At 43.5% G+C, this 22529-nt stretch overlaps 2 protein-coding genes and 1 long non-coding RNA gene across 3 annotated transcripts; 1 reads left to right on the forward strand and 2 right to left on the reverse strand.

Annotated features, from left to right (window-relative positions):
- Positions 1–1843: 1843 nt before the first annotated feature.
- On the reverse strand, positions 1844–3465 carry LOC142954435 (uncharacterized). The gene is made up of 2 exons (XR_012955709.1): positions 2311–3465; positions 1844–1992 (listed from the first exon to the last, which is right to left on the reverse strand). It is a non-coding gene; the product is annotated as an uncharacterized LOC142954435 (long non-coding RNA).
- Positions 3466–7205: 3740 nt separating this feature from the next.
- Positions 7206–14897, forward strand: LOC142954368 (mitogen-activated protein kinase 14A-like). Its single transcript, XM_076095333.1, has 10 exons — positions 7206–7611; positions 8496–8554; positions 9036–9121; positions 10308–10355; positions 10571–10685; positions 10804–10851; positions 12959–13086; positions 13196–13250; positions 14524–14697; positions 14836–14897. Exons 1-10 carry the CDS (start codon positions 7478–7480, stop codon positions 14895–14897), a joined length of 909 nt encoding a protein of 302 aa, XP_075951448.1. The 5' UTR covers positions 7206–7477.
- A 1653-nt stretch (positions 14898–16550) lies between these two features.
- On the reverse strand, positions 16551–22218 carry LOC142954479 (keratin, type II cytoskeletal cochleal-like). The gene is made up of 9 exons (XM_076095518.1): positions 21096–22218; positions 19202–19410; positions 19031–19091; positions 18830–18925; positions 18485–18649; positions 18250–18375; positions 17917–18137; positions 17735–17787; positions 16551–17582 (listed from the first exon to the last, which is right to left on the reverse strand). Exons 1-9 carry the CDS (start codon positions 21582–21584, stop codon positions 17311–17313), a joined length of 1692 nt encoding a protein of 563 aa, XP_075951633.1. The 5' UTR covers positions 21585–22218; the 3' UTR covers positions 16551–17310.
- Positions 22219–22529: the final 311 nt, after the last annotated feature.

Here is a 22529-nt window from a genome sequence, read left to right on the forward strand (position 1 = left end):
TTTTATGACACGTTTTCTAGATGCTTATATTAGTAGTCTATAGTTGTGTTTGGAGTGTGTAAAAAGTAACTTATATGATAGTGTTGCCCATACGTTGCTGTTTAATCCGGTAAAAAAAATTACAATTCCACAATATTTAGCAAACAATAAATCCATTTTCCGGACAACATTTTCAGGGTGCCTGAACCCCGCAAGGACGCCGGGTGGAGGAGGTTAAAACAACGGGGACAGATCCAGCATGGACAGTAAGGGAGTGAGGGACATGAAGCACCTGCTGAGAAATTATATATAGTTATAAATAAATAATTATATATATTTGTGTGTTTTATATTATAGTGAATATTATTATATGATATATATATTATTATATTATTATACGATATATATATTATTATATGATATATATCATACGATATATATATTATTATATTATATGATATATATATTATTATATTATACAGCATATTATTATATGATTTATATATTATTATATTATACTGAATTCCCTGTGTGGTTGGCACAAATAAGATGTCCTGACGTGTTTGTCAAAGTGTTATTTACTGCTTTTTTCATGTTGGAATAAAAGTTAAATATTTAACTGCAAAGTAGTAATGCGTGTTTGATACCTTAATGTTTTTGCATTAAATCATTCTGGGATGTTTGCTGAAATTGATTGGATGTGGCACAGCCCTACCTAGAGCATGTTGCACCAGCCACCACTGCGTATAACCATCTGATACTAGCCCAGAGTTAAGCATATTCATCTAGCAAACTATACCTACCTTGGAGTGCTACAATAGACAGTATAATTTTATTCCATGTGTCCATCCAGGCAAATTGGTGGATCCAAATGTTATAAAAAAAAACATATATGATATAATTTCTTTGTAATCATCCAAAATAATGTTAAGTGTATGGGTATTTTTCCAAGTAGGCCACTGACTGGTCGATACGTGCGATGCATTGAGTGGGCAGCGGTATTGAGTGGGCCGGTCTGACAGTAAAACTCCCGGGCCACTTTTTCCCCCAGTCCGCCCCTGACTACAAGTACCTGCAGGCGAGTGGTAGAAAGTCAATCAGTCAAGTGCTGTACTTAAAGTTACTGTAAGGAACTTTTACCTGATTATGAAACAGTCTGAATATAATACTGATGCCTCTATATGACCTTCATGAATAAATGAGACCATTGGCTTTGTCTATGTAGTTATATATAATGCATGTCGGGTCTGATTCTGGTGAAATCATTCAGGTTCACCAGAAACCTCTCCAGCAGCGTCCAGCCCACCGCTGACAGATCCAGATCCGGCTTCGCTGACAGCCTTCGACCCGTAGTTTGACCTCCGGCGTGAGGTTCCTTCAGGAGCAGAGCTTCTCCTCGCTGCTCCGCTGGAGACTGATGATTCTGCTGAGATCAGATAGACTGAGCTCAGTGAGCATTTTTCCATTGAATAGACGTTTAAAAGACGTCTACGCCCAACGTTGAAAAGACGTTCAGAATTGGTTCAAAAGTGAAAGTTTTTTCGCCGACTATTTGTAGACGTTGATTAAACGTTCAGGCTTAGACCAGATTTAAACGTGATTTGCAATACTATAATTTTTCGTCCTCTACATTGTGCTAATATCATGATATAGAGGCTTACTAAGAAACCACATCCACATTTATCAGTTGAAAGCCAGTATTGGACATCACGTTGATATCTGGTCTAAACATGAACGTTGAATCAACGTCTTCAAATAGTCAGCTAAAAAATGCTGTCAGATCAATATGTAGCAACTAAATACTTAATGTTAGTAACACATCAACAGTTTCCACTTACAGGACAAAAGACCAAGTGACACAGGCAGCAGTTCATTTGTATTTATTAAAGCACAATATCAATATAAACAATGTTCATTATATAAAACCATAATCTCCTTCTCCTTCTTAAATGTCGTTTTCAAAGCCACACAGGAGCCGGTTCAGGAGGTCTGCCATATTTTCAAGCTGGACATCTGTAAATAAAACAAGTATTTAAAATGTGTACAGCCCCACTCGCTGTCCGTAGTACTACGGACAGTAAGAAAAATACGGAAAATACACGTGTATTTTACATGTGAAATGTCCTCTATTTTATGACGTTGGGCTACAGGGACAGTCCACAAAGAAAGTGTCTCCAATATTAACTAACACACGTCTATGTTTACCTTCGTAACATGCTAACGCTACAATTGCTAGCAGCCTCGCCACCATGATGAGCATAACATGATATTAATGGTTTGGTAATGATATTTCGGTTTGCAATATTGGAATAAAGTAGTTCAAGTACTTACAGAGTATGTCGTTAGCGTGAGGCCTCGTTTATTCCGTCAGCTCGTTCATTTCGCTCATCAACTCAGTAAGCTAGCTAGCATCGTGCAGACAGCACGCCAGCGTCTCTAACTTAGAAATATGCACTGAGTCCGTGCGCATGCGTGTTACAGCAGTAAACACAGAGTTGTATTTTACGTGAACTTACGTGATTATGTAGCACCCCGTTACCACAGAAACCCGGTTCAAACACCGTAAAGGCACGTACACACAGGAAGCAGTGCTATAAAAATATAACTCTTTTATTGGTACAAATCTAACTGTGTGGAGCAACCAGTGACAGCTGGTTTAGCGGGCAGGAGGAGTTCACAGACCATGCGCTCAGATCGGCATCACAAACAATTTAAAGCAACAGAAACAAAACAAAAGACCAAGGCAGCGTCTCACTAACTAGAAAATAAATGAAAACATAAGTAATCACAAACAACTGCCAATAAACAGAAAACAAACCCAAAAAGATTGTAATTCAACCCACCGAATGTTCAGCAACCCAGCCACCCCCACTTGGATTCCCCCCCAGCTACCATTGGGTGCACTGCTCAGGAAGCTCTAAAAAACACACATACAACATTACATCTTTCTGAATTGATACCCAATTCCCCCAGCATACGACATACATAAAGAAAAACCCTTCCACTCTAAATATATTTACCCGAATCAGCCATCCCCCAATCACACGCTGTCCCCTCCGTAACGGATGCCTCCCAGACACTGCGCTACCGACGCACCTTCTCATGCGGCCTCACGCTATGTCTCTGCTTGTTGCGGGAGAGCAAGTAGTTGGACTCGGCACCCCCCACTCGTGGCGGCGAAGACCGCGAGCAGACTCGGCACACCCGCTCGTGACACCGGAGAGAACGACAAAGCCCCCGATTTGCCAGCAGGTGCATCTTTTTAGCAAATCAGGGCCCGTGCACCCCATTACCGGTCCGGCGGACCCAATAGTTTCATTTGGTTACAATTATACAGACATAATGTGCTCTGCTCTCATTATTAAGATGTCCTGGGAGCTAGTGATGTGTCGGTCGCGAACGAAACGGCTCTGAGAGCCGGCTCTTTGACGTGAACGAAGGGAGCCGGCTCCTGATTGGGAGCCGCTTTGTTTTTGTTTTTTTTGTTTTTTTGTTTCTCTCTCTCTCTCTCTCTCTCTCTCTCTCTCTCTCTCTCTCTCTCACAAGCCGCATTTGATTGGTCAATATGTGTGGTGTCGTCGCTGTGCCTGCGCTGAGCAGAGGGGGGAGGGGCGGGAGTTACACACAGCACAGCACACAGCAAGCACACGAACAGGAGGGAGGGAGAAAAGGAGAGAGTTGAGAAAATGAGTGTCAACAGGAAACGCAGCAAAATCTGGACACATTTCAATTACATTGACCAAACTAAGGCAGAATGTAGAGTCTGCAAGACTAAAATCTCATATCGAGCTGGCTCCACAAACAACCTGCACAGGCACATGAGAACTGTTCATCCATCAGTGCAATTGGAAGAAAAAAGACAAGCAAGTGAACCTGATATTAATGAAGGTGCCAGTATGTCTACTGCAACTGTTGCTGCAACTGCAGTGTCTACAGCATCGTCCAGTACACCACCACAACCACCTAAAAGTACAACCCAGAGCTCTATGAGCCAATTTTTGCAAAAGTCTATGACCGCAGCAAGACAGAAGACAATTGATGAAGAACTGGCCAAAATAGTTAAAAGTTAGTTAAGTTCATTTGTAAATAGTTAAACATTTGTTTTTGCACTTTCAAATTTTTTTTTTTTATCACTCTGTAGAGTGTATAAATAAAAGTGTATTTATATAATAAACATTTGATATAGTGCATGTTTTTTTTACATTAGTAATTCATATTGCGCATAATTTTACATTATTGTTGGTAATAAATTAATTTAAGCACCAAAAAATCTGAAGAGCCATTTGGGAGCCGAAAGAGCCGGCTCTTTTTAGTGAGCCGAGCCAAAAGAGCCGGTTCTCTAAAAAGAGCCGGAATTCCCATCACTAGTGTGCGGGTCCCCACCTCTCTTGAGCCCTAAAAGAAAGAGCGCCGTCACCCCCTGACTGGTCAGGAGGGGAAATGCATCGAGCTGCTCTCATTCGGAGCCGACAGGTGGTCTGAATAACCTCCAATCAACTCAGAGGAACTGTGGCATTCAGATGAAACGAATTCGGGGGGGGGGGGGGGGGAGTGTCATGGAAATAATCTTTCTTTAGCAAAGAGACAGATGTTGTAGAGCTTTAAGATGAAATGCATTGCTGCACTTTTACAGAAAAATACCTCATTTACTTTTAGAACTGAACCGTGTTTGGAGCACAGACGGAAAACAAGCGACGGTCACCTTCATGCCCAAGAGCGACCACCAAGCGGGCCAATCACAGTTGTTGAGGCTGAAGCCCCCCTAAATAATTTGGCATTATTGGCATTAAAAAAAAAAAAAAAAAAAATGTATTTTTATTTTGGTGATGTCATTAAATTAAACTATTGTTTCTCACATGGACAAGTTATTTATAACTAACATGCAACATATGTGCGTGCGTTCTGGTTTGTATGTTTTCTCCCCCTTCAAATTACAATCCAACAGCCTATCATCATACTGAACGATATAAAGTTGACACTGTCAGGTCCATTCTCCATCCATTGTGTGCGGTCCCTTTAAGAGTTAGGATTTGAGAGTGACGTGGATATGAAAGCTAGTTTATCCGTCTTTCCTTTACAAGTAGGAAAATTATTTCTCTCTCTTTATTTGAGAAAACTTCATATTTGTGTTGTCAAATTTCACTATGACCCTGAAATTCTGTCTCGTGTGTTATCATATGCTGAATGCAAGCAAAACTACAGAGCAAAATCACCCTCTTTCTCATTGAACCAATCTATGACCTGTCTGAAACAATGGATTTTCGCGGCTCCAAAAAAAAAAAGTGCACCCCGTTTCTTTGAAACCTAGAAATGCCCCTGTTGTAAAGTAATGTCCTGGACAGTGAACGTGACTAACACCACGAGGCTGCTGTGATTGGATAAAGAAAGGAAGCTGCGTTCTGCCAGCTGATTGGGAAAAGCACGATGCATTTCACTTAGTTAACACACAATATGATTTATTCATGTGCTCAGTTGTGTTCGTCTGCGAACAATCGAACTTCTCCACACACAGTCGTCTCTGTTAACGCCATAACACTTTCATAACGCCCCCCCCCCCCCCCCCCCCCCCCACACACACACAGTCAAGTGGGGGTAACGTGATACCGCGTGTCTGGAGCAGACCCTTAGCAAGCAGATGGCCAGTCATTCAAAGACGTCTGGATGCCGGGACCCCGAGCACAAAAATCCACAAAAAGCAGAGAAAAGAGTGGAATGAAGTTTAAGGGTTTTAAAAGAATCTTAACAAAAGGTTGTGTATGAAATGTGCCTCATAAACCTCCTTCACTCAAACAGCGACTGCTTCACGACAAGGGGAGTTGATATTCGAAGAGGCTTTGATCACATTCTAAACCACCGTCTCTTTCCCGAAATAAAATCCAGCATGCACCCACACATCGGTAACGTCTACGGGTGACCGGCTGCGATGCGAAGAGCCCCAACTCCATCATTGCCCATCATCGTCATCATCGTCATCATCATCATCATCGTCATCATAACCCACCAATGACATGGAATTCCAGAAAACTAATCACACATCTAAAAAGCCGCTGAACTCGTGTCAAGTTCAATGAACATTGTCAAAGCACATCCTCTGTGCTTTCTAAGTGAAGCAATAAACAGGCAGCTGCACGTGTGTGTCCAGCAGAATGCTAGCAGGTGAACTTGTATATAAAGAACATTGTTTGTATTTATATTGTGCTTAATAAATACAAATGAACTGTTGCCTGTGTCACTTGGTCTTTTGTCCTGTAAGTGGAAACTGATGATGTGTTACTAGTATTTAGTTGCTACATATTGATCTGAGAACATTTCCACATTGAAAACATGGTGACGTTGAAAACAGGTTAAAAGTGGTTCAAAAGTGAAAGTTTTTTAGCTGACTATTTGAAGACGTTGATTCAACGTTCACGTTTAGACCAGATTTCAAAGTGATTTCCAATACTGGCTTTCAACTGATAAATGTGGATGTGGTTTCTTAGTAAGCCTCTAAAATCATGATCACCCAGCCACTTCCAGTACAACACTGCGGTCAAGTCAGCAGACACTCAGATCTGACTTGACCGCAGTACAACACAACCCCCCCTCCAGCACATTCCTCAAACAGCCCTCTTTCACTCAATGCATGAAATGACAACACTCCTTGATTCAAAACCGTTACAAGTAAATACACTGTCACACAATATCCATAATTAGGAGCTTCAAAACTTAAATTCCTCACAACAGACAGAATGTGCTCTGCTCTCATTATGATGTCCTGGGAGCTTCTTGTTGACAGCACACAGTCTATAGTTCCATATTTAAGAAGTTTTATATGAAAAATTAAATGCGTTGAAATCGCGTCTTCATGTAGACCACATATCGCCAGCCAGCATAATATGATTTTGGAGAAATACGTTTAAAGTAATTAAACTCGCGTCTCTTTCAACCTACAACTGAACAAACCATCAATATTTTAAACGAAATTGGTGTTTTGTGACACGTTGATATTGTAACCGTAATTTAGCCGGTTCAAAAGACGGTGAAAATAGGTCTAAGACGTTCAAACCCCAAATCAACGCTTTTTCAACCAGAAATCAACGTTGAAATCCGGGTTAGTGCTCACTGGGAATTGTTTTCCTCACTCATCAATATTATACTTTTTGCAGAATTAATTCCCGCACGCGTTGTGTTTGCGCCACGCTATATATTCTTGTTATTTATGCCCTATTCGAATGGCTTCGAGTTTATTTAACGCAGCACATCTGTCGGCATGTTTCGGACGGCAGATACATTTCACTGTCCTCAGTGTGGGAATGACAGCTCAACCATGTGACGACCCGAGTGTGCAGGGCAGTGGAGGAACAGGGGGCGTTTCCGAGCGCTTACCTTCTTACCTTTTTTTTTTTTTTTTTTTACACCGCGAGCCCTCTCACCTGCCAGATTGAAAATCCCAAAGCTCTTACAAATAGAACGCTCTCTATTGCTTGAAAACCCATACCCTGGGAAACGAGCCAGCGCCATGGAGTCTCCCCTGAAGGGTTCCCCCGTCAGACCGGGCTTCCTCAGAGTGGAGGTCCAGAAAACGACGTGGGACGTCCCGGAGAGGTACGCGGCGCTGCGGCCGATCGGCTCCGGAGCTTACGGGACAGTTTGGTGAGTTTGCCCGGAGGAGGGGGGGCTGCATGACTTCGGCTATTCTAACAAGGAAAGAAAGTACTTTTTTTGTGGACAGAAATGTGCAAGGTGCTTGAATCTTTTGGTCTAATAAACATCCATGACTGAAGTCATAACATACTGGATATAATAATAATGTTACTCACAATGAATTCCATCCTATAGGTATAATAACTATCCCCCATATGGACATTAAAATGTTTTACTTTACATAATAAAACACATAAGGCATTTAAAGTTGCAGTGACCCACCTCCAACACACATAAGTCATTATTACAGTACTAACACTTTTTGTTGTCCACTATCAGTGTTTCAATACTTGGCATCACATGGTTTTATACATGTCGGCTATTTAAGCTATTTAATCTTATCACTGACTTTAAGGGAGGGGGGGGGGGGGGGGGGGCTACCAGATAACAGAGGGGACATCAGCCCTGAGTCATTTGAAAGTTTTATTTCAGATATTACTATGTAGTAGAGATATAAGGAGCACAAATCATTTTTCAAATGACACCAGAGCACATCCAAGATGTGTTTTATTTTACCCCATAAACCACAACGGAAACTTCAAATGTCTTGATGGGAAGCAAATAGAAAGGGAACTCATTTCTACACCATTAAAGTAGAGACCAGACAGCCTGCAAACCAAACTCATTTTGAACACTTACATAGGCGTTGGTCATTTATTTTGGTAACAACCCATAGTCCATGATCATAGGTGATCCCTCATCTAAAGTATAATCCCAGAACCTGGAGCTCCCTCTTCACCAGGACAGCCTATAGTACAACATCCACCTGACAGTGAACGCCCCACCAAGAACAAAAACCTCTCAACCTGCGAGGTCCAAAGTTACATTTCTAGGCCAGGCCAGGGTCCCAGACCTCACGTGTTGCTGCAAACCACCCCAGTGTGTGCTGCAGGTCGCAGCCTGTCAACTCCAGAAGGAATGCATTGAAATACACAAGGTCAGCTGTGTTCCTGGCATCTCAAGGAAAACATTTTCAGTTTACTGACTGACTGCTTTACCCTCAATTATGCCCTTCCACTCAACGCGAGTCAATGTGTAACTACGAGTGGCCAGTGGAAACGAAAGAGAAAGCACGTTGGAAACCGGAAAGAAAGACTAACTTCTCGTAAAAAGCCCCTTTTGTCTTCGAATTAAGCTTCAAACTTCTTTGATCCCGAGATGTTTTCCTCTTATCTGTGTGTGTGTGTGTGTGTGTGTGTGTGTGTTTAAGCGCTCTTCTGTGGCGTGAGAGCAGTCTGGATTTGCTCTGAGGGCTGGAAAATACACAAAACACAGCCCTCACAATCCACTTGGTGATGCGTAAGTCCACACCAGGCCATTTAGAGGGTCATTATCCATGTGGGTCCGCTCTGCTACACTCTGTGCGTGTGCAGTTTGTCCATTTGTGCTGTTTTATACCGTGTGCTTAAATCTGTTTTCTTCTTTGCAGTATATTCATTCTGCAGGGATCGTTCATCGGGTTGGTTCCATTTACTTTCTTTTTTCAAACGCTACCATAATTAATGTGATTTTTAAATTGTACACTTAAAGGAATAGTTCGACATGTTGACATTCAACATCATACCCATTTGCTTTCTTGCCAAGAGTTAAAGGCACAATCAGTAGGATTTTCCTCCAAAAAACAATGTATAGACTCGTAAATATCCCTCTCAATCATTACTTATGACTGACTAGAAGTGTGTGGTGGTGTCTGTATCTGCCAAGCGGCTGAGAATGTGCTGAGAAAGAAAAGCCAACACTCAAGTGCCAAAAATCGCAGTTACTCAAATTGCCACTTGAGGCAATATGTTGAGACCGCAATGTTAAAATGCCAAACTTTATAGTAGAAATAAACATGTTTAGTGCCTGGTACAAAATTGCCGTTTTGGTCTCCGTAGTTTAAAAAGGCGTTTAAGTGAAAGGTGCCATCTCAGGTCGCTAGCTGCTAGCTCCCTTGTTGAGCTGGGGAGGAGGGGCTAACTTTGAATGTTGTGTTTACAATCTACAACCGACCAATTTACTCAGTGGGCCTTCCAGTTGAAATACATACAGTATTTATAAGGAGTTGGTTTAGCTTAGCACACCTTTTGGGGGAACAGTTAGGAACTTCCTGGAATCACTCCACCCCTCCATCCTACCCATAACGCCCCACAAGAACCACAACTTGGCTTCTCACAATTTTATGATTTTGTACAGATTTCCCGTGATTAAGCAATGCGGTCTTTGAAAGAGTAGAGTAAGGGATTACATTTTGAAACGATGTCATGACATTAATTATGACACTAATGGTGTCTTATTTTAGGGGTTGGCTCGTTTGCTGTCTTTCTGGGACTTGGATGGAGGTTTAATATGAAATTAAAGTCTGCAGTGGACAAACTGGTCTGGGACCTGCTAGCTTGGGTTGCTGGGGAAATGTGTCTCCCAGTAACTCCAAACATGTCTCATATATAGCTGCATGATGTGTGTTCTTAGTTGGCTGGACAGGACTTCTGGAGTGAGTTTTGTTACCTAACTGTTTCCCCTTGTCTCTCTGTATGCTAAGCTAAGCTAACCGGCTGCTAACTAGTATAACACCCAAAATGTCAAACTATTGCTTTAACTTTCTTTAATTTCAGTGTGTATTTAGGTTTTGTGCTATTAAGAAACCTCTTGTGGTTGGACTTTAGGATCTGAAGCCTGGTAACCTTGCTGTGGATGAGAACTGTGAATTAAAGGTAAGTTTAAGGTAAAAGCATTTACGGTAAAAAAAAAAAAAAGAAAAAAGAAAAAAAAGAAATACAAGATACCAAAGGTCAAGATGATGATGAATTCCGACTACAAATGTAAGATTATTTAGAATTTTAATCTTCTATCCATGACTTGCAATACACTTGAACTGAGATACATCAAATGCAACAGAAATGGAAATCTAAACTGTAACTGTTCCCAGATCCTGGATTTTGGCCTGGCACGACAGACGGAGAGTGAAATGACCGGTTATGTTGTGACGCGCTGGTACAGAGCACCAGAGGTCATATTCAACTGGATGCACTACAGCCAAACAGGTAATAATGTAACCTCGCTTTCATGCAAGTCGTTTTCAGTTTGTTGAAAATATCACGGAATATTGCAGCTACGACAAAGTATTACATTTTTTATTATTAAAATTCTCTCCGCTCACAGTGGACGTCTGGTCAGCCGCCTGCATCCTGGCTGAGATGATTACTGGCCAGGGAGAGAGAGGAGGGCGGTCAAAAGAGTGGGATGTATATTTTATTATTCATCAGATCATTTAAATCTGACTGATCAGCTGTTTCTGCTCGAAGTCTTCTGCTCGTGAACGCTTGTCTTCGTCTCCGGACAGCATGAAACATGGACGATACTAAGCTGACATGAAAGAACAATTCAAACTTGCTCGACTGGAACAAAATTCTGAGGTTCGCGACCTCACTTCTTCTACTACTCTGTTTCACTTCAAACCAGTTGATGGAAATTTCTTTAATTTTGCAACAATTCAAAAGTTTGCTCAAAATTAGCTTGACAATTGAATATGAAAACATTTGAAAAAAACAAAGAAAATGATTTTATCATCAGGGTTATCTCAGTACACTACTTAGCCTCCCGGGGAAGGCTTATGCCAGGGTGCTGGAAAGGAGGCTCCGACCGTTTGTCGAACCTCAGATTCAAGAGGAGCAATGCGGATTCCGTCCCGGCCGTGGAACAGTGGACCAGCTCTTTACCCTCGCAAGACTACTGGAGGGGTTCTGGGAGTTTGCCCAACCAGTCTACATGTGCTTTGTGGACTTGGAGAAGGCTTTCGACCGGGTCCCTCGGGGGTTCTTGTGGGGGGTGCTGCGGGAGTATGGGGTGCCGGACCCGTTACAACGGGCGATCCGGTCTCTGTACGACTGCAGTAGGAGCTGTGTCCGCATTCTCGGCAATAAGTCAGACACATTCCCGGTGGGTGTTGGCCTCCGCCAGGGCTGCCCTTTGTCTCCGGTCCTGTTCGTGACTTTCATGGACAGGATATCTAGGCGCAGACTGGGGGTGGAGAACGTCAGGTTCGGGGGTCTCGGGATCGCCTCTCTGCTGTTTGCAGATGATGTGGTCCTGTTAGCCTCCTCGGATCGTGACCTCCAGCATTCACTGGGGCGGTTTGCAGCCGAGTGTGAAGCGGCGGGGATGAGAGTTAGCACCTCCAAATCTGAGGCCATGGTGCTCTGCCGGAAACCGGTGGATTTCTCCCTCCAGGTGGGGACGGAGTGCCTACCTCAAGCGAAGGAGTTCAAGTATCTCGGGGTCTTGTTCACGAGTGAGGGTAAGATGGAGCGGGAGATCGACAGGCGGATCGGTGCGGCTGCAGCAGTAAAGCGGGCGCTGCACCGGACCTCTTGGTGAAGAGGGAGCTGAGCCGGAAGGCAAAGCTCTCAATTTACCACTCGGTCTATGTTCCTACCCTCACCTATGGTCACGAACTCTGGGTCGGGACCGAAAGGACAAGGTCGCGGCTACAAGCGGCCGAAATGAGCTTCCTCTCTAGGGTGGCCGGGCTCAGCCTTAGAGATAGGGTAAGGAGCTCGGTCATCAGGAGGGAGCTTGGAGTCGAGCCGCTACTCCTTCGCGTCGAAAGGAGTCAGCTGAGGTGGTTCGGGCATCTAATTAGGATGCCTCCTGGACGCCTCCCACTGGAGGTTTTCCAGGCACGTCCAACTGGGAAGAGACCCCGGGGAAGACCCAGAACACGCTGGAGAGATTACATCTCCCAGCTGGCCTGGGAACGCCTCGGGATCCCCCAGAATGAGCTGGAACATGTTGCCGGTGAGAGGGAAGTCTGGGTCAGCCTGCTTGGCCTGCTGCCACCGCAACCCGACCCCGGATAAGCGGAGGAAAATGGATGGATGGATGGATGGTTATCCCAGTAACTTTCCTCCTTTATTAAACGAGTAAAAAAGTCAGGATATCCTGGCCCACGGTCCTTCAATTCTGCCCTCTATTTTCATTCTGCCTCTGTGACAGCAGAGGTTGTCCATGCACTACGTCTGTCCTGTCCATTCTCTGTTATCTCAGGAACGCCTTGGGGAGAATTTATTAAAATTTTGCACAAACACCTGGACTCAAGGATGAACTTAGGCGGCAATCTCCGGTTCTGCCGAGTGAAGCCAATTAGGAAGTGTCTTAAAACCAGCATTCTCTCTACTGACCAGCAGGGTGCTGCCCCCCACCTTTGGTGAAGTACAGTACTAGATGAGTATCTCTTAATATTCCATATATTATTAACTAGATATTTGATTATTGTTGTATTCATTATGAGCCTTTCCATCCTTACCCTCCACCAACAATATGATTTTTAATATATTTATGAGGCTTCCTGAACCAGCCTGTTCAGGTATTGACCAGCTGAAAAAGATCCTCCGTCTGACAGGAACGCCAGACTCCTCCCTGGTACAGAAGATGCAGAGTAAGGACGTAAGTGTTGTCTACGTACCTTGTTTTATTTTGCCTCTCCTCACTATTTGTGTCATGTTCTGTTCTGTTATTTATTGAAGCTCGTGCTTTGGACTGAATTGTTTTCCAGGCGCAGTCGTACGTGCTGGGTCTTCCTCCGCAGAAGAAGAAAAACTTAAAGGAAGGTGCGCCGAACTGCCTCTGCTTGTCGACTTCAAACTGAAGTTAATTTTTTGTTTTTTTTCATTGAAATATACCACAAATTTGGCACAAACGTCCACTTGGACTGAAGGATGAACAGATTTGATTTGGAAAGGCAAAGGTCACTGACCTCACGTCCTTTCCATTCTCATGGTATCTCATGAACGCCTTCAGCGGAATTTTCTTTTGACCATAACTCATTAATTCACAAGTTCATTTTTACAATTGTCTATGTACAAATGTCTAAGGAGATACAATGACAAAGTGATGACACTTTGGACAGACGTGGATGCAAACTGCAACTTTATTGTAGTTGCAAATTCTAGTTCACTTTATTATATATTTATAACAATAAGGACATTTAAAGGCCCGTTATGTAGGAATTAGGAGGATCTATTCGCAGAAATGGAAGATAATATTCATAACTATGTTTACATAATCACCTGAAAATAAGAACCCTTGTGTTTTCATTACCTTAGAATGAGTCCTTCATATCTACACAGCGAGCGAGTCCGTCATGTTGCACCGCCACGTTTCTACAGTAGCCCAGAACGGACAAACCGAACACTGGCTCTAGGGAGAGCCTTTGGTGTTTTTATGTTACCTGAATGTAAAAATTAATATTATATATAATATACAATTTATATTGTTTATAGTAGATTATCAGCGTGTTTTCTTGCCAGATTCCCTCACGCCATGTGGAAAAAAAATAAAGACCAGACGCAGAAATTGCTGCTGTGTGAACAGCCCAATATGGTGAGTGGTGAGTGGTTGTGGCTCAGAGGAAGAGCGGGTCGTCCGCTAATCGGAAGATCGGGGGTTCGAGGTGTCATTGGGCAAGATACCGAACTCTAAATTGCTCCCAAAGGCTGTGCTTTTGGTGTGTGAGGTAGTGAGCATTAGCTTATGATTGTGTGGGGGAATGTTGTCATGTAGTGTACCGCACTTTAAATGGTCGGAAGACTAGAAAAGAGCTATCAAGACCATTTACTATTCACCGTGGTCACCGAAAGGGAGCGGGCAGCGCTTCTCTAAGGGGAGAGGAGGGGTTCTCATTCAGTTGCAATCTGCATCCTTGCCACTAGATGGCACTGCATCCTACACAGTGGACCTTTAATGACTCTAGTAAGTGAAAAGATTTAACTGAAAAATTACTTTTGAGTCAAAAAGCTGGGATCCTCAGATTCTTGGCCAAGTAACGGTTGAAAACAATACATATTTTCTGTGTCATATTGTTTTCTATCTTGATGCTTCCAGCTGTAGGCATTCTGGAGGGGATGTTACTGCTGGACCCAGAGACGAGGCTGACAGTGAAGCAGGGACTGTCGCACCCTTTCCTGGCTGAATATCATGACCCGGAGAGCGAGCCAGACTCGGAGCCTTACGACGACTCTTTCGAGAGCCTGGAGCTCGCCGTCGGGGAGTGGAAGAGTAAGGTTTTGCCATGCCCTGTATTTTAAAAGGGAAAGCTCAGGAGACTCTGTGCCATATTTCCTCAAAATAAATCTATGTTTTAGTGCTTTTATAGGAAATTTAAACTACTGCTTACTTAGTTTTTTATCCAATCAGGTCTTATCCACATGGAGATCATGACCTTCGACCCTGACAACCCCAGTAAGACAGCCATGTAGGACGCTGTGATGGGCCGGCGCCTCTCTAAAGGCCAGCAACACTGTCAGACAAATGAACACAAAACAACATCAAAATCATCTGATATTGCATCACGATTAACATGCATTTCATAGGGTTGCTGTACTTGGTACGGTGGCCTGTAGAGGACAGTATGAAACAGAGGTTAGGCTCTCATTTAGCTTGTTTTTATTCTGTGATATTCAGACAGCAGTAGCAGTTGGCCTGCATGTTGAAGTTTGTCAAAAACACTGTACCACTGAATTATAAAATGCTGTCTTCTGCCAAATATATTGACTTCTTAGATCAAGGTCCATTTACTTCTCTTGCATCTCATGGTTTTCATGTGGAGAACATTCCACATTTCTTTATTTCTGTGAAATGTTAGATCTTCGATCCATCTAGCGATAGTGAGACGAGGTTCAAGGCTATGAAAAAAGTATGGAAAGGACCTAACGTTGAGATCATTTCATAAAACTTCAATGTACAAAGTCAAGGATAAACTTTCGCTTACTACAAAATGTTTGATTGACTTCTGCAAAGTAGATGGTAAAACAAATGTGTGTGAAAATATCAGTTGGGACAAGTCAATTACCAAAGATGTGGGCTGCGTGTGTGTGTGTGTGTGTGTGTGTGTGTGTGTGTGTGTGTGTGTGTGTGTTTAGAAAGAAAAATAGAAAGACCAGCCTGGCTTATAATGAAAATCTCTTTAGTTAAATTGTATCTTACTTTACAAGGACAGTAATTGTGCGTGTTTGTTTTTGTGTAACATATTCATGATATGAAAGAGGGTATGGACGGCAATTACATGTGGGATTTTATTTTTCGATCATATTTACTGCTGGAACACACTCAATTGTTTTCAAAATAAAACGTTGTAGAAAATAAGTTGTTGATTATGATTTTACAGATGAACGGTAGAAGGATGGAGGTTAAAAACACAACAGGCACAAGGTGTCATGGAATCATCACTAGAGGGCAGCACTATATCACAGCAAAGATTCTGTGTGGAGGACGGGGATGTGTTTTGACGGTGTTCTTGAAAGGAAAATCCAAAAACTAAAATTGTTATGTCACAGTTGCTCTTACGAAGATATAAGAAAAATAGAAGCAAAAGAACCACATCAATTGCCAACAAAGGACAATGCAAAATGTAAATCATCTTCATAATTTTACAATACATAATCAATATACGTGGAGAATATCGGTAAATAATGAATAAGGAATGAGAAATACAAGACATGTGCATCAGGCACATACAACCACAGTGCAAACAAGCAAACAGAACATCTAAGTGTGTTAAATATATGGATGTCGCCATTGTTTGTTGTTGTTTAATACATATGTATATATAAAAAAGAGACTTTTGTATCCATTTATACATTATGTTTCTTCTCTTCTTTCACTACTTGTCAGTAATGGCTAAATGTTTATGTTAACTCTTGCTCAGCTTTGTTATCTTTGTTTTTTAGCAGTTTTTATATTTCTGTGCATGTACATTGAGAGCAACACAGACGAAGTGTCGAATTCCTTGTAATTGTACACATACTTGGTAATAAAGCTGAATCTGATGCCTAAGCCAACCGTTGTCATAAACCCAAATTATTTGTATTGAGTACCCCAAAGATCAAAAAGAGGAAACCAAACTGCCAAAATGATTATGAAATCAGATTTATTCCAGACATTTTGGTGTTACAAATTTCACAATGAATCTGGTTCTCCCAGTCAGCCTAATCCAGGTTTCTTTTTCATTCAGAGTGGAAATGAAAGTATTTTCTCTCAGAACAGGAGAAGGAAAAGAGGATCCCAAACAAACAACTATGAAAGTGTTATATGTGGCTGCTTATGTGATATCAAAATACACAACAAAATGACAGATGTAAGACAACTGAAGAGACTTTGCAGAAAAGAGGAGTTATGCCATGTGTGCTTCATAAATGCAAGAACATAAACATCCTGATCTCCTTCTGTGCAAATGTAAGAACTGCTGTTGACATTTTGTGTGCAAGTATTGTTGCCTTTTGAGGATTCTCTGTCACGGCACTACAAGTATCCTCTTGTCTGCATGACAGCGGATCCAGCAACCAAAAGACAGCCAGGCTGACTGATCTAAGGAAGAGAGGGCTGACTCATGTTTCTGGTCCACTAATTACTCTGCCTCGACTTGACTCTCTGTAAATATGTGGTGCCAGAGGGAGTAGCAACACAGTAAAAAAAACAGATGTTCCATTACATGGATCTGCCTGCTGATAATGGTCAAATGTGGACGTTGCTGAGGCTGCTGTGTCTCCAGGGAGTGAGATGATGGGGATATTTGAAGGCTTTTATGAGGGGTTGTCAGGGAGAGGGGAGCATGAGGAGGAGAAGAAAATGAGGGTAGAAGACGAAGAATGGAGAGAAAGATGGCTGCTGTTTTTAATAATTACGGCGGGACGATGAGCTGCTGGTGCTGCTCATTTTGATGATGCCGCCGCCGCCGCCGCCGCCGCCACTGCTGCTATAGCTGCTGCGACCTCCTCCGCTACTGGCGCTATAACTGCCGCCGCCGCCGCCGCCGCCAAAGCCGCCGGCGCCAAAGCCGCCGCCGACGCCAAAGCCGCCGCCGACGCCGCTTCCTAAGCCGACGCTTCCAAAGCCGCCGCCGACGCCACCATAGCCGCCGCCGCCACCATAGCCGCCGCCTCCACCTGGTGATGAGAATAAAACATTTTCAGATGAGGAATTTGAGTTTCAATTAAATCATATCAGTCAAACTGATAGCTTTCTCATTTCTACTTTTACATTTTCATGCACTGGCTTACAAATGACGTGAATTTTAAAGATATATGTTGATACATACCGGAGCTAGAGCTCTGTATGTGGATGGTTGCACTTCCACCGCCAGAGGTGATTCTGCAAAGAGATACACAAAGGATCCATATTAGCTGCTGATGTTGCTGCCTGCCCAATGTGATGCATTGCAGTCTCTTAGTGTTTCAGAAGACGAGACGTCATGTGAGTTCTAAGCAGCTATGGTTTTACCTGTCCTCCTCTCCTTCCAGCAGTTTCCTGTAGGTGGCGATCTCAATGTCCAGAGCCAGCTTGATGTTCATCAGGTCCTGGTACTCGCGGACTTGGCGGGTCATGTCCTGTTTGGCTCTCTGCAGGGCTTCTTCCAGGTCCCTGATGCGGGCCTTGGCGTCCTTCACCGCCAGCTCACCGCGCTCCTCGGCCTCAGCGATCTGGGCCTCCAGGTTGGCGCGCTGCGAGGTTTAAAAGTTAGCAGAAGCGATATTTGTCATCCAAAAACCCTTCTACATCGTCACCATTAGTTTTTTTTAAATAACAAATAAATGTATGTAACTTTTAGCTAACCTGTCCCTTGACTGACTCAATCTCATTCTGGAGGCGGCTAATCATGCGGTTGAGCTCAGCTATCTCAGTCTTGGAGCTGCGGAGGTTATCTCCGGCCTGGCCTGCATTCACCTCCATCTCCTGGTACTGAAAAAAAACATATATATGTTGTTATTAGAGACTCTACACAGACTTGTCTAGCAGGATGTGTTTCATACTGGAGTTGTTGTTGACATTACTTTCTCTCTCTACTGACCTTCTGCTGATACCACTGTTCAGTGTCTCTACGGTTGGATGCGGCGATGGCCTCATACTGAGCCTTGACTTCAGCCACAATGGAGTCCATGTCCAGGTTGCGGCTGTTGTCCATCTCCACGATGACTGAGGTGTCCTTGATCTGTCCCTGGAGCTCACGCAGTTCCTGCACAAAAGATATATGTCACTTAAAAAAATGAAATTAGAAGGTTAGAGAGTAAAGGCAGTACGACATCTATTTCTCTTCTGTATCCGTGCCCATCTGTGCCATTCAATGGCTTCTAAAAAAGAATTAAGAGCAAAGGAACAGACATAATAAGACTGTGGTGTGGCTCGTTTTTCTTACCGCCTCGTAGACAGCTCTGAGGAAGTTAATCTCATCCTGAAGGGAGTCAACCTTGGCCTCCAGCTCAACCTTGTTCATGTAGGCACCATCTACATCCTGCAAGCAGAGGACAAGGAAGCGGTCGGTATTGGTGACTGGTCAGAGGAAAAGGCAATAACTTATTCCACTGCAGTTAATGACATGGTGGAGGTCAACTCTCACCTTCTTGAGGAGAACAAACTCATTCTCCACGCCGGCACGCCTGTTGATTTCGTCTTCATATCTGACACAAAAACAATGGAAAAAGTTAGCTGGTGGACAAAGAGACTGCGGGCATCAACCGCTGCAGTTCGGCTGTTGCTTTTCGAAGATGTTGTGCAGGTGTTAACTCACTTGTTTTTGAAGTCCTCCACCATGCACTGCATGTTCCTCAGCTCTCCCTCCAGCTTCATCTTCTCATTGCCGAGTCCATCCAGCTGCCTGCGCAGGTTGGCGATGTAGGCCTCGAACATGGCGTCAATGTTGGAGCGGGACGTGGTCTGCTCCTGCAGCAGGCTCCACTTGGTCTCCAGCATCTTGTTCTGCTGCTCCAGGAAGCGGACCTAAAATGGGGAAATAGTTTCATGTTTAGATCCACTTTCACTTGGCGGAAAGTAACGCTTTGATGGCAAGACCACATTAATCAGATTACATATTCCACATCGATATATTTCTGCGCTTGGCAACGCCTGTTTTCACTTCATCACTTTCAGCAAACTGCAAATAAAAAAGGGAAAGAAGTCGCTTTTCTTCATGATTAGACACGCTCACTGTGAGGCGATAAAAGATGTTTGTCATCTTTGTTTTACTTTCCTCAGGTGATCCATTGAGCCACACCTGTGTGTGACTTACCCACACAAAAGGCTCTTGTATGCAGCAGTGCTGGCAGCTGCCATATTAAAATACCCCTCGGGGCAGGGTTGCTCCAGACGTAATCCGCTGTGCTGTCGCTCTTGTTGGACTGACACTTGTTCTAATGAGATCATTATTTGAGAACACCTGACGAGATCCTGAAAAACACGTTTCAGAGGAGACATGGAAAATGTGCCCTGCCATCCGGTTTTAAAACCCTGGAGAATGTAGAGCCCATCCCTTCACTTTGGGTGGGTATGTGTGCCTGTAAACTTTTTTCATTTTGTTTTCAAAGGCAGTGCCACACCTGAGTCTAGCCACTCCCCTTAAAGCCCCAACGTGCCGCTCCCTCGCCTCCAGGATGCATACTTTCACTGAGTGAACTTGCCTGCCTCTGCCCTCAGTAATTAATGCTACATACCTGATGCCATTAACTGTCACATCGACATCACATATACCATTTGTGTGATGACTCCATTTCATAGAAAATGAAAACGTTCCACGAACACTCCATGCTTTCTTGCGACTACAGCTCGTTTGAATGTTTAATTGCACTATGTTTTGAAGCATCAAATAGTCCAAATTCTACTTTGAATGAGCGTGATGGGATCAGATCACCCGTGTGACCACCAATGAGAGGTGTGGCATAAACACACTGCAGAAAAAGCTAACAGAGAATTTTCTCTTGCAGGGTGTAGTTAACTTGTTTGTCCTTCCTGCCCGAGAGACAAGGTCTCATTTATTCATAAAAGTGTAGATTGGTCAAATAAATAAAAAATCATCCCTCATCATTTGAAATAAATGACAAACGTTCATGCAGAGACTTTTGTATTATGCAGTGCATAGATGCGGCCCACTTCCTGCAGCACTGTTAAAAGCCTGTGAGTCCTTGTTGCCATGGGAATAAGAGATAACCTGATGCCTTCTTTCCCTCATGCTGAGAGCCACCAGTCACTGGATACGACCACTCTAGTGATTCCGTCCACTCACTCTACACAGAGACAGCTGGCAAGGGCCAATTATGGTTAAAGATAAGTTAAAAGGAGAACAGGTCTGCTTTCAGCGGCAGTGCAGAGGCTAGCTGATGCACAGTATTGCCGTGAGAAGATGAGAAGTCAGTTTTGGACGACTTATTAAATGATGTGCACATTATTCAGGTTTGGATCAGTTGCTGTGTAATATTTAATGAGTCCAGGTGGCCCCTTGGAGACTGTCTGTTGCAGCTATAAAAGACAAACCAATTAACTCTACTGTGGGCACTGTGCAGTGCATCAGATCTGTTGTTCAACCAAATTACAGTTGTCACATTCAAAACATATTTATGACATTTCATGGTCAATGTAAATGCAGCTTTTCAGCGTTATTTTCTAATGGCGTTGTACAAAGGGCAGCTCACCTTGTCAATGAAGCTGGCGAAGCGGTTGTTCAGAGTCTTGATCTGCTCTTTCTCTTGGGTCCGGACGGTCTGGATGTTGGGGTCAATGTTAACATTCATTGGGGTCAGCAGCTGCTGGTTGGACTGGACGGCTGTGATGGTCTGCATGCCTCCGCCGCCTCCTCCAACACCGCAGCCAAAAGCACCACCGTAGTTGAAGCCTAAAACACTGCCTCCACCACCACCTCCACCTCCACCTCCACCTCCACCTCCACCTCCAAAACCACCTCCACTCCGAAAACCACCAACTCCACCACCAAAACCACCACCCATTGACATGCCGGTTGACGCCCTTTGAGATTTGTTGGAAATCATCGATCTTGAGGAATACACTCGGGTACCACCACCACCGCCGCCACCACCACCACCGCCACCACCAAAACCACCGCCGCCGCTGCCGCCGTAGGTACTCATGCTCCTCATGGACGTTCCACTGTAATTTCTCGACATGGCTGGTTTTAGTTCCTCTGAAAGGGAAGGATTCACAGAGAAAAAGGGGAGCAGAAAGAGGTTTGGCAGAGCACACGAAGAGGAGAGTCAAGTCCCTCTAAGTATCTTCTCCCTGTCCGTGATGGATTTTTATCTGCCTTCAACTGTGGAGGAGGTCCCAGTGAGCTCCACCTTCTCTGCACCCGCCCCTCAACCCTCCTCCAATTACCTGTATCCTGGAAGGGGCACTTGCAGGCAGGTGGATTGGCTTGGAGCAGCTCAGCCTGTCAGACAGGTAACAGTGCCACCCCTGTAAAGCGATCGGGGCTCGACAACATGTAGGTGCTCGCAGAGGAATGGCAGCAGAGGCATGGTTGAGATTGGGGATGAAGACTTGTTTGCAAAGACATTTTTAAGAGTTTTGCTTGGAGTGTCCTGCAAGGTTTGGGACCTGTATACTCACTGATCCAACAGTTTCTGCTTCTCCACATCTTGCAAGGTCAATAAATATGAAGGTGTTATCAATGAAGTTTCTATTGGTAAAATCTCACTGAAGTTGCGAAACAAGTGACCAGTAGTTGTCAAAGCATATGTTTGAATGAATGCATGTAAACACATTGTCTCAATGCATTAGTCCATAGATTCCTACACATTGTTCCATACTCAAAATGAGTTGCATTACTTCATACTCTCTCGTATACATATGTCAAGAAGCATGAAAACATTACATTGACAGAATTCTTCACGGAGTTTGGAATATCTGTAGCAGAGAACAGAACATATGGGGTATCAAAGCATGTTTGATGAATATAATCTGGGACTTTTTATGGAGTTAGACTCAGTGACATAAACATGACACGTTAGACTATAAAAATAAAGCTGAATTCAATTCAAGAAATAGTTGGTGGTGTTGATTTTTTTGTGGTTGGGGGTTCACTTTCACTTCCTCAAACAATGGCACCAAAA

Source organism: Anarhichas minor, unplaced genomic scaffold (genome assembly GCF_050575085.1).
Source record: "Anarhichas minor isolate MPS153535 unplaced genomic scaffold, ASM5057508v1 ptg000020l, whole genome shotgun sequence".
In the NCBI taxonomy this organism is placed as follows: domain Eukaryota; kingdom Metazoa; phylum Chordata; class Actinopteri; order Perciformes; family Anarhichadidae; genus Anarhichas; species Anarhichas minor.